General features: G+C 37.0%; 1 protein-coding gene across 2 annotated transcripts in view; it reads left to right on the top strand.

Annotated features, from left to right (window-relative positions):
* The first annotated feature begins 71 nt into the window (after positions 1-71).
* Positions 72-12,500, top strand: part of LOC138015319 (COMM domain-containing protein 5-like) — a 26,655-nt gene continuing 14,226 nt past the window's right edge. Inside the window, exons 1-7 of one of the 2 annotated variants that reach the window (XM_068862311.1) lie at positions 72-230; positions 368-557; positions 3,996-4,046; positions 5,439-5,534; positions 5,743-5,818; positions 6,199-6,328; positions 9,995-10,523. In XM_068862311.1, coding sequence (XP_068718412.1) covers positions 89-230; positions 368-557; positions 3,996-4,046; positions 5,439-5,534; positions 5,743-5,818; positions 6,199-6,300 — 657 coding nt within the window. In that variant the 5' untranslated portion in view covers positions 72-88 and the 3' untranslated portion in view covers positions 6,301-6,328; positions 9,995-10,523. Of the gene's footprint in view, positions 231-367; positions 558-3,995; positions 4,047-5,438; positions 5,535-5,742; positions 5,819-6,198; positions 6,329-9,994; positions 10,524-12,500 lie in introns of those variants that run through there. The other variant, XM_068862312.1, reaches the window with a different exon arrangement.

Raw genomic sequence — 12,500 nt, 5'->3', positions numbered from 1 at the left:
TTCTTCTAACGAGGACCAAGAAATGAGCGAAAGAATTTTGGTGAAGTAGTATTTACCGAAAAAGACTGGGTCAAAGGTAAAATCCAAGATGGCGCGTGAACGTGCCAGTTCTGCGATTCCATTGACTGAAGATACCTTGTTTGTAGGGTCAAGGGTTCCAGATGAAATAAAGCGAATGATACCGCATCTAACCTCCATTGATAAAGCTCTGTTTAGGAAGATTCTGCACGGTAAGTTTTCCTAGAAAAAGATGCCTTTGCATGCGCAGTTGCTTACCTTTCCGCAATAAATTATGTACAAACAGTGAACATGAAATTTGTCAAACAGTGTTGCCCCAATCAATTGTCCTTTTTCTATTTTTTTTCAGTTATTGTCTCAGTTTTTGAGGGAAAGTTGCCTGATGATGGATTATTTCAAAGACTTCAATCAGATGCTGTAACTGAAGATATGCTATCTAGTCTGTATTCTGGGCTTTATTCTCTTCTTCGCAGTGCTTTACGCCTGCCTCTGACTTCATTGAAACCTGAGAAGTTTAAAGCAGACCTTGTAGAACTAAGGTAAGGAGTGCAACTAGAGGTGACATAAGGTGTAATGCACCTATCAATGTTAAGCCCCAGGGTGGGGAGGGTGGCGGGCTGACCCAGGGGAATTTGACATTTTGATTGAGGCTAGCGCCAAATTTCCCACCCCCGGGTACCTGCAGACCGTCAAATTCCCCACCCCTGGGGACCTTCTGATCGCCACATTCCTTCCCTGGTTTAATTTTTTTCAATAGATTCACATTTAACAGCGGATGGAAATTTGTCGTGTAACACGAAACCTTTCCGTTGCTTACGGTACTAAACAAGAACCTAAAATTGACCAAAGCAATAATATTATGAACAATATCATTATTTTTTAGCCTTGTAAATAGTTCTTTTACTATTTACAGGCTTTCGAATCAATCAAGCGTGCACAATGATAGAGTGGAAAATTAATGAATACGAGAAGTACACAAAAAGCAATCACAAAAAAAATAAACATTCTTGTACTTCTGAACACTCCAACAAAGACAGAAAAAAGTGATGGTCCATATTTACAAAAAGACAAGACAGATTCGTTTTCCTTTCTTTCACCCCATGGTGTCTAGAAAAATCAGGAAAACCAGAGAAGTCACGCTATGATTGTGGATAACGACTCATCTCCAGGTTCTCTCGGTGTTCCAAGATGGCGGGCATGTCAAATTCCCGACCCTGGGGAAACACATACTGTACGTGTCAAAATCCCTACCCAGGGAAAGGTTCTCTGGGTCAATTTCCCGTAGGTAGCCCGCCCCCCCCACCCTGGGGCTTAACATTGATAGGTGCATAAAGCACCCGCGGAAAGGATAGCTACAAATGTAGCTAGTTGTTTGGCAACTTAGCTGGCCATTTAAGACAAGAGGCCAAGCGATGTTGAAGACAACCCGAAGGCTCCTTTTTAATTAACTTCTATGGTAACTTACAGCATCTACCGCAACTCATGGCAGGCGTGGGTGCCACTCCTATCCCGTTGCATGCACAATTTGTCCCCAGTAATACTTCTACTCATTTTACCCACCACAAATCGATGGAAAGCTGAGTGAACTTTGGAGTGCACGAGCTGGGATTCGAACTCGGTGCACTGAAATGCTGCACCCACGAGCGATACCCATTATGCTACGTGCGCTCCTTTTATGGTCCATTCAGGATGTAGATAAATGACCCCCACGAGTTCCAGTAGCTCAATGGTTAAAGCATGCGATCGGTGTTAGGGAGGTCATAGGTTTGAATCCTGCCTTGGACTCTGATTTTTCAGTTGTCCTTTTACCCGTTGCTAAGCAACTAGTTTCCTAAAGTAAGGGGTTTTCTGAGTGGAGATAACATCAACCATAAGGCCTGGTTTTCACTAGCGATGCAAGAATAAGCACAAGGAACACACGCAAGCGCATTTACTTGTAGTTAATTAGTGTCTATTGTTCTAACAAAAGGCTCTAATGAACAACAAACTACTGAGTTTGCATATACTTCTTGTGGTTATGCTTGTGTCGCTAGTGAAAACCAGGCTTAAAGCTTGTAAAAGGTATGGGTGTATTGCTTTAGGTTAAGATCATAACAAACTGCTTTATAGTGAAGATTTTCTTTGAAGCCAAGAGTGCAGAACAGTTTGTTTTTCTGACATGAAATCGCCGTCTCCTCTTCCTCATCAAAGCCCCTGCCAGGTTTAGGTGTAATAATAATGATAATGATGATGGGAATTCAGGTAGTGGTGATAGGTCAGCGAGTGAAGTGAGTGAGTAAATAAATAAATATTATTATTATTATTTTTATCTTCATCTGCCTACCACTGGCTCAGCTGGTAGAGCATCAGGCTTCCACGCGGGAGTTCTTAGGTTCAATCCCCGGCCAGATCAATACTCAGTATGATAAAATAACTGACGAGAAAGTGCTACCTTTGTAATTTCGTCTGAAAATGGTTCTAAAGACTTTCAAGTCCTCTTGGATAAGGACTATAATTAAACCGTAGACCCAGTCTCACAAATATCTTCCATGTTCACATGACTTTGTCTTTTTTTTTCTGATTGTGGGACACTAAAGAACCCACACACTATAAGAAAAGAGTAGGGGATGGAGTCCCCAGCATTTTGGCTGTCCTGTTCTCTTTAGCAGAAGTGGCTGGCTTGGCATGATGTCGTTGAAAAATGCTTATGGTGTATGAGGCCATATATTTAGCAGAAAAAGCCATTAGTCAAAAAGGACTTCACCAGTGCTGGCACATGTCGAATGTAGAATGTAGAATGTAGAATCTTCATTGCCATCACCTCATTTTTATCTAAATTTCTGATCATACAAAACCTTTGATACCGGTAACTGATGTGTGCAAAATTGTTGCATTAAACAATATTTAAGGCACCCTGTTCAGTGGTTGTTTGGCTGCTGTATTGTAAACTGTAAATTTGAGGGATAAAATGATATTGTGAGGTGTTTTGCAAAGATCAAATGATGGAAGTGTCTAGTCTTCCAGTGGTGGAGCACTAATTTGAGACACTGTAAACTTAAATCAACAAATTAACACAAATCAAGTATTGGTTTTTTTTAGGAGAGGGGAAAACTGAAGTACCCAAAGAAAAACCTCTCGGAACAGAGTAGAGAACCAACAAACTTATCTCACATATGACACAGTCTGGGAATTGAACCCAGACCACATTGGTGGGAGGTGAGTGCTCTCACCACTGCGCCTGACCAGAAACCCTCTCTTGTTAAAATTATGAACACAAACAAGTTTCAAAATTTGGTTTTGACAGTTTTTGAAGAGTATTAGTGGTGGAGGCTGAAATTCTGTCACCACAAGACACATAATTTGTACTGAGAATAACATGGCAAAATGGTCTGTCTTCTTCCTCTTTTTGGTTGTCATGATGATTATTCCGACTCGTCTTTTTTCTCATTTTAAAAGGTTACACATGGTTGACTTTAAAAAATGATATAATTTTGTACTTTTCCTGTCAAGTTATATGTACAGTACCTGTAACAATGTTGCCCCTTTTGGAAAACAGGGCTGGTGCAGTGGTTAGAGCACTTGCTTGCCATCAATGTGGCCCAAGTTCAATTCACAGACTCAGTATCATTCATAATTATGTGGGTTACTGGAAAGTTTGTTGGTTCTCTACTCTGCTCTGTGTTTTTTTTTTTCTGGGTACTGTGGTTTTCTCTTTTCTCAAAAACAAATTGTTTTATTTCATTTGTATTAATATACATTGTACAGTGTCCTGAAGTAGTGCCCTAGCTTTTGGAAGGAAAGACTAGACACTTTTAAAAGTGAAATTCATTCACCTCTAAACTGGGCCCCCTTTGACAAGTAGAATCATCTAGTTTTGGACCAAGTAAAGTATATTTATAAGCATCTTTCGTAGGAGGCTATGGGTCAAACCAGCATTAAAAGATTGTTCAAGCAGTAACCAGTCATGTCTAGAAAGTTCCTTATTGTCTTTCCTCCAGAATTCCTGGAGAATTAATTCCTGATTTATCAAGCATTGTATTTGGAGACAGGCAAGTATCCTGCTTTTTTCTTGTGTGTTTATTTTAAAAATAAGTCCGGTGAAGAGAAAACGTGTTTCAGTTTTTCTTGTCATTCAAAAGGATTCATTGCATGATTAAGTTAGTAGTTATTCAGAGGGGAAAATCATTTTGATAAGCTTAATCCTTTTGCCCTGCTTATTTTGTGACATGCAGCATACAATATACACGTACAGTGTGTATGTACTGGGAATTTGGCCTATCCTTGTCTTCATACACAGGGTCAGTCAATGCAATTTTCATCACAAGCCTAAACATTGAGATTTGCAGGTCGCAGGTTGCAGGTCATTAATTGTTTCACCAATAAAGAAAGTATCCTAAACATTCTTAAAAGCTAACCTTAGGCCTAATTAGGCCTAAACAAAAGTTTTTAGGCCTAAGGTTAGCTTTTATGAATGTTTAGGATACTTTCTGTATTGGTGAAACAATGACCTGCAACCCGCGACCTGCAACCTGCAAATTAGACCTGCTGAGGCCCATATGGTCTTCTTGCCTTGGAAGGTTCGCAGATGCATGAGCCCTCCCCCAGAATCTCAAAAATTTTTGACTCTTTAGTGGTGCAATTTTTTGCAGTTTGAGGCTAAAATTGATGCAGAGTTGCTCTGCTACATGTACTCCAAACAGTTGTCTGATGTTAAATAGTTGGGACACATTGTAAGATCATTTTCACAGTTCATTGATAAATAAAAGTTTCGGAATTGGTAACCTCAAAAATTATATTAACTGGTTGTTATTACAGTTTGCTTCTAAAAGGCTACATTAGTTAGGTTTATCAGCTGAATTACTGTTACGGGTTATCAATGTTAAATATGGTCGCTAATTATTAGTTGCAAAAAGTGAGGATAAAATTAATTTCATTCATGGGTCTATCCCTGAGATGATGCCATCATCTGTCCAGTTTTGAAAGAATTTCTCATCACATACCGGTTTGTGAGGTCATCTCAGAACCATGCTCTACACAAGCGCAACTGTGAGGCAAACAACTTCAGGTTTTGTTAAATTTTACCGTCCACTAAAATAGAGATTAATTATTTTTCGAGGCGAATAGTCTCAGCGTGCATAATGTTTTGGAATAGATTTACCTCGACAAAGAAACATTTGAGTTTAAGGGGCACTAGAAATTCTTGTTAGGATTCAAATGTGAAAGAAGTACTCTACCTTAATTTACTCTCCATATTAATTAAGTGAGTACAGTGTAGTTCTACCGGCTATCTGGCTTTTTAACATTACTACATACAGTAAATTATAAGAACAAGTCATATTCATATTCATACATGTACCTTAAAATCATGTCTAGCAGTCTGTTTTCCCTTACATGTAGGTGTCGTCTGCTATATTAATTTAATAGTTTATTTTCCTTGACAGGAGATCATCTTTTGATGCTGCTTCCCTAAGCAACCGCAGCCATCTTCCAAGCTTGGATTCTCTCAGGTGGAGAGTTGATGTAGCTATATCTACAAGGTACTAGGCCACATACCTATGGCTATAATGATAGTCGTCTATGTAAACACTTACAGATATTGCATGTACTAGTAAATTATATCATTCTAGAATGAAGATTGGTTAAATAGCAGGAACATTTCTGCTTAAATCTCTTGCACACCACTTTTTTTCTCCCAGGTGATGTGTGATTTTTAACAAGTGCATTTCAAACTTTGCTATTTTTCAGTGCTCTAAATAGGGTGCTTGAGCCATCAGTACTAATGGAACTGAAGCTTAGCAATGGGAAAGTTCACACTTTTGAGGTAAGGAAAGTTGGACAGTTGTACTTGTTTGTTACCGTTAATAATTTTGCAGTTTTATCTGGTTTTTTAGTCCTTTTTTCTCTGCTAATACAGTTATGTTATTACCATCCTGAAAAGCACTTGTAAACAACTTTAACCCATGGGAGTGACACTTAACACATTTTACTCAGCTACATGTATCAAACGCCAGATGATTTTACTTGTCAAGTGGGGGCGTCCTAGGGCATTTGAGGAGTCGATAATATTTATTGGTTATTAAATAATCTTGTAAATTTTCTGTTGCTGGATTGTTCACTTTACGTTTTTCAGGTTACAAAATTTGTAACCAGAAAAACGTATGATATGTTTGATAATTTTTGTTTGGTGCTTTTTCTTGCTAGGTGCCTGCATCCAAGTTTCACGAGTTGAGGTACAATGTGGCTTATGTGTTAAAGGAAATGGAAGATGTTGAAAAGAAGAACATCTTGAAGATTGAAGACTGACAAAGCTGAAGACAGTTCACTTGGACAGGTACATGTACATCTACACTGTACATTGTACTTTCAGTACAGATATACAGTACATGTCCAGAAATGCATATAGTAGTTAGATGAACGACAATTTTACCAAGCAATATTACTCGCATCCGGGAATACAATTTTAATATGTCACAGTGTTGCTTAAACTCCTGTCATCCTGTCCAAAAATAACACTGTTTCTCACACTTACCTAATTTGCTAGAAATTCATAGAAAATGCTTAAACTTCAAAGACACTGCATGTTACAGTAGATATCAAAATTGGATGTGCATCTACAGCTGTGACATTCATCTCTGGACAGGGCAAATCTGTTACCTTTTAGTTTACTGAAACCTTATTAGGGGCAATGAAAGTGCTTGATACTTGACAGTGACTTTTGTAGCCACCAAAATCAAGGTTTTTGGGATTATCCTACATGTACTTAATAATAATAATAATAATAATAATAATAATAATATAATAATAATAATAATAATAATAATAATAATAATAATAATAATAATCTAAAGAGAGAATTGTCAAGACTTTGGAACATAAGCGAGATTACTGTCATACCAGTAGTGATGCATGGGAGCTCTTGGATTGAAAGACTCAGAATTCAATTAGGGTAGCTGTACCATAGGTACAAAAAACAACCTTGCTTGGAATGGCTGAGATATTGAGGAGAGTGCTAGAGAACTGATTGGAAAGAAGAAAGTTAAACCAAGAACCTTTGGTCATTTGGTATGACCCGCTTTTTGGTTGGAATGTATCGGCTAAGATCAGCTTGAGAACAGGACAAATAACAATAATAATAATAATAATAACAACAACCAGAACAACAACAACAACAATAATAAATACTTTATTAATTAATGTGTTGAAAGCCTACTATAGCTTACATGGCGATTAAACTAATATTGTAGACACCTAACTACTTAAAAAAAATCAAACAAACAAATAAACTTGGAAACCCTGCCTACGCCATTAATACTATTATTATTCTAAGAGTTACACAGATGACAGTTCTTACAGGTGTCAGTTCTTATGAGGTTCTCAATGTCCACTAGTCTTTTCTCGCCAGGTTCATAAACGAAGCAACTGTTACAGAACTCTTACGTGAATACATTTACTTAGTTTGAACCCTATTACTTGCCCATTATATCTAATACTGTGTTTCCCACAGGTAAAACAGGTGGTAGTAACTGTAATTGTTCTCCGAATCATAAAATTGTCCGAATTTCTCAGGTTATAACTCCAGCTGTTTAAAAATTAAAAATATTGGATATACAACTAGGGCATCAATAATTATGCTTGACTTTGAACATTATCATTGCCGCTATCTCCCGCAGCCTTCTGTTCAGCAGTGAGGGGAGTTTAGGCTGTACAAGAAGTTCTTCGAATGCAATACTTTTATCACAATAATTATACTGATCTACATGTAAGTGCTCTCTCTCAGAGTCTCGATCTTCCAGCCATCAGATTTTCTACAGAAGTGCCAGACCATCTGACATTAAGTTAATTGTGGCAAATTAAAAGATTTGTAAATTCTAAGCTTAAACTAATGTTGGTATTAAATTTTTCAGTCTCACCACGACCCTATTTTCCTAGGTACAGTGTACTCTATGAGGTAGTTTGTCTAAGTGGCTAGTAAACTTCAGCTGCTCATCAAGGGAAGGGGCACATAAATGAAGTAATGAAAATCAAGGTCCTTGACAAATAATTAATTTTTGTAGAAAGTGCCACAGAAATGAAGCTATTGGGTGTCACTTTCTACAAAAATTAATTATTTGTCAAGGACCTTGATTTTCATTACTTCATTTATGTGCCCCTTCCCTTGCCCGTTAAAGCCCTTTCCACCAGTCTTCCATCTTTCCACCATCAATATCCATTTGATGGTCATCTGCGTGCATCTTGATGCTGCTTTTGTTAGTGTTGTAGACCAGGTCATTCTGGAAAACATTCCATAAGAGTAGTCCACAATTTGAGTCTTGGGGCCATCCTCTAAACATATCTTTCCATTTGCTCCCATGTCCCTGTTTCAAATCTAACTTAAACACTGTTTGATCTTTCTGAGAAGTATGATGGTCAACCTTAAACTTGTAGCTACATGTACGTCAGAGAAACCATATTCTCTCAGCTTTGCCAATAATAGCGGCAGGTGTAGAGAATCGAAGGTTTTTGTGCTGCACTTTTCAGGACATTTCTTTTCAGGCATTGGTGATTTGACCCCCAAAACATTCCTTATCTCATCTATTAACAGTCTTAACAGTCTTGCTAGAAGAGTATTCATTAACCTTGTGCAAATTCATCTCCCACACTTTACAACACTCTGTCATTCCCAGAATTTATGAACTTTGTTCTGCTGAAGAGTGTTTTTCCACTGGCATGTGCGTACCATAATTAGACGAGTTCCCCTCTAGTTTAGGGGGGAGGGGGGTGGCTCTCAACTACAAAACTGTTGCAGTGGACCACTTCAAATAGTCATTTCTCAAGTTCCTTTGATTCTCAGTCTTAAAGAAAAAACAAGGTTATTATTGCTGTGGTGTCATTTCAAAATCTCTTGGGACAAAAGAAGGCAAGATTTTATTAGTTGTTACTTGAAGACACCTTTGATAGAAAAACCAAGGCCATAAATAATTATTGTTGAAGACTCTATCTACGTAAAGCTTTTTTGAAGTAACCGGTTCTTTGTGTACCCAACGGAATTTCACCTTTCTGATTGGTCATTAATGAAAGCACAAATACCGGGTAGGTTACACACTGTATAGTGCAATTTGTGATTTGCTATGGAAACAGTGATGGAGTAATTTTGTAAAGTATAATGATACCGGTAATAAAAAAAAAGATGAACAGAACAGCAGTGCATTTCATGAAACTTTCGAAACATCATTGTACCCATAAAATTAATCACAAAATGCACTCATGTTTATACGATTTCCTGTACTAAATCAATTTATAAAATAATTAGGATAGTGCGCACAGTCTCATTGGTCAATAGCTTTGTTTAGATGAGACTATGGAAACATGGCTGTGACATCACACAAATTTTGATTGGTTATGTGTTGTCAAACGCCCATTGTGATAGGCTGGTAGGAAATATGAGTGGGTATAAAGAAAATCGTTTTCAATCAAGAAGTAAAAGAAACCAGCATTTTCCTTTATCTGTGAGAAATATTTTATAAAAGCAATGGAGGGCTTTTTTCTCTGTTTACATAGTCTCATCTAAACACTCCGGGGAGTTGGGAGAATTCTCAACAGTTATGCAAACCCTCAACTGTGTCTCGGGTTTCTAATTCTCCCAACTCCCCCTTGTGTTTAGATGAGGCTATGGAAACACGGAAAACGTCCTCTATTGCTTAAATCTAGAAATTAATGCAGTGAGCTATAACCAAAGTAACAACAGTGAAAATCAGAAGGTCACTTCATTTTATTCACTTCACTTAATACATCTCATAAAATTATGAAATTGCAGGGAATTATGCATGACATGACAGTGATCTGATTTGTCTTATTCTGTGAGAATTCTCTCTTTGGTTTGCATCTTTTTACCAGGCAATTAATGAAGACAAGGCAGTGCCTGATAATAATGTTAAAACCCCATCAGCTGAAACTACACTGTACCATTTTATTACTAGCCTTTCTCTACTTTAATGCCTGTGTTCTTGGTAACTTGCAGATGGAATCCACAGGGACCTGGCTTAAGATGGTGACTGCCCAAAGAAAGTTTTTACTTTAAATAATAAAATAATATTACATTACCCATGAGATCAAACATAAGCATCCTATAGAGTAATGAACTAATTAGCATGTGAAATTAATAATAATATTGGTCCTCTTTCACACTGACCAACCAAGAGAGTGCTGTCCGTGAAAAAAAAAAAAACTTACAGTTCAACAACAATCAGTCTCTCATATAATTATTTTAATACAGTAACAACATGATACAAACTTGCACACTTAAAAAAAAGGCTCACAAAAATTACAATATTGCGTCGCATTGATCGATGGGGGTAACTAATTGCTTGTCAATAGGGAGACCAGATCAGATAATGTGTGGTTAACAAACTTACACGACGAGGGATGAAAAAATGGAGAAAACATTCACAGTTACTGAATTATAATGCCACTTCTTTTCAAATGCTTTCTGCCTTGACTGAAATTTGTTTTCTTAATAAAAGTAAAATACCTTTAATCAGATAAATGTATATTGTATAAGCTAGGGAATAGATCTAGAGCAAATCCCCATGTTAAGCCCTGTTCCAATGAAAATAATAATTTTAAAAAATGAAGGATTAATATTTATAGGGATCTTTAGCAATGTTGACAGTGACGTCATGGTTAAATGTGAATTCGTGTTATGATAATCACTTTGCGACTATTCCAAGCATTTTAATGTGACCAAGGTGTGGCAAACCCTCAAAAATGAAACTAGTGTGAATGGTGCTCAATTTAGGGGAGGAATTGAAAATTATTTTATCCTCAAGCGCTGACATTCATTTGGGCATTTCACATTGGTGTTTTGCTGATGACGGCAAAGAACTAGATAAAGATGCTTTTGCTCACAAAATATGCAAATTTGTGATGTTTTTGTTGGCGGTGGCGGCGTCGTTCCCAAAGCTCCCTATTATTTCACTGACAAGTTTAAACTTCCATACATGTGTTGGGATGTCTTGTTGCAAGTATTTCAATGATATCAAATTGTAGAGCAAATAACATGATGAAAATTCTTTTGTGATTTAACGAAAAGGGGAGGAGTCAAAATGATAGTTAATTGAAGCCCAAACAGTTTCACAGACTAAACACATGCACTTGCACTTTGCCAAGTCAAGAGCAGTGCCTTTTACAAATGTCATGTTCATTTCAAACAGAGTCACATTAACTATAGTAAGTAAAGTAAAAGTGATTACTTTTTTGTGCCAATAGCATGAGTAGGATGGCTTGTCAATCATTGACCTATTTTGGGAAAAGTATCCAACATGTATTTGAACATTATTCCATAAGAAAATGTAAAATATATGCCAAATGAATGTGAGATTTTGCAACAATAACGTAGGTATACGTAAAGAATACTGGAATACGGACAATGTGTCTTGGATTATGGACAAAAGTAATTGTAAGTACTTATTTTCAACATTACTCCATTAAAACCTTGTAGACATACAGGTTAATTACATGTAGATATGTTATTTCAATTTAAGCTCTCTTTATGGAGAAATGTTGTAATCTACCTAAAATGGACATGTAAAGTCCTATAACTATTTCCTTTGAAGCCCTTTACCTTCCAATTTCAATGTTTTACCTGAAGCTGTGCTTCAAATGCATTACTTTAGGCTTTGAGAATGGAGTGATGTTGGGAGTAATGTGAGTGCTCTCGCATGTCACACCATTTCTTGCTAAATCGATTGAAATAATCAGTTTTTGGCATTCTTTCAACGTCTTCCAAAAAAGAAAGCTTTTTCTTAACGAATATGAAACATCAAAAAATATTTTTATGGCATTCTTAATAAACATTTTCCTAACAGAATGGATTTTGGAGTAAAATCATGAAGCATCACGCAAGTCTGAAATCCATCATAAAACAATGATTTCAACCAAATTTCAGCATAGTGAGAACATTTCCAGAAAAAGAAATGAAAGCCACACCTTAAATATGAGGAGAGTTATAAGCGTTCAAAGCAGATTTCCTACTCCCATACAATCATAGACAAAACCGTTGGGAAGATTAGCACTTTTGACGTCTTCATTGCTTCTCTCCCCTCCCCCCTCCCCCCTCATTCAATGTTGTTCAAAACTGAATGGTTTTTGTGGGAAATTGTTGTTACCTTCCAACATTGAATAGGCGGAAGGGGTCTATATAAGATGAGGTGAAACTATTGTGTTTGTGCTTTAACAGAAGTGGGTTGAAGTACAGCTCTGGTGCGGTTCATTTACATAACCTTCCCAACTACTTTTGTCTATGATTGTAGATGAATAACTTAAAAAACTTGATGATTTGCCACTACAGTTTTTTTCTTTCAAGTTATTTATCCCAAGCTACAAGGAACTCACATTTTAGTTTTTCTGTCAGCATGCAATCAGCCACTTCAGAATAAACCTCTTTGTTTGTTCATCCTCCCCCCCCCCCCCCAAAAAAAAAAAAAAAGGAATAAGCATTGTTTCCAGTTTCTCTTGGGACTTAGAAT

This window comes from Montipora capricornis, chromosome 9 (assembly GCF_036669925.1).
Source record: "Montipora capricornis isolate CH-2021 chromosome 9, ASM3666992v2, whole genome shotgun sequence".
Lineage (NCBI taxonomy): Eukaryota > Metazoa > Cnidaria > Anthozoa > Scleractinia > Acroporidae > Montipora > Montipora capricornis.
The sequence above is the reverse complement of the archived record's forward strand: the minus strand, read 5'-3'. Positions and strand labels throughout refer to the sequence as shown.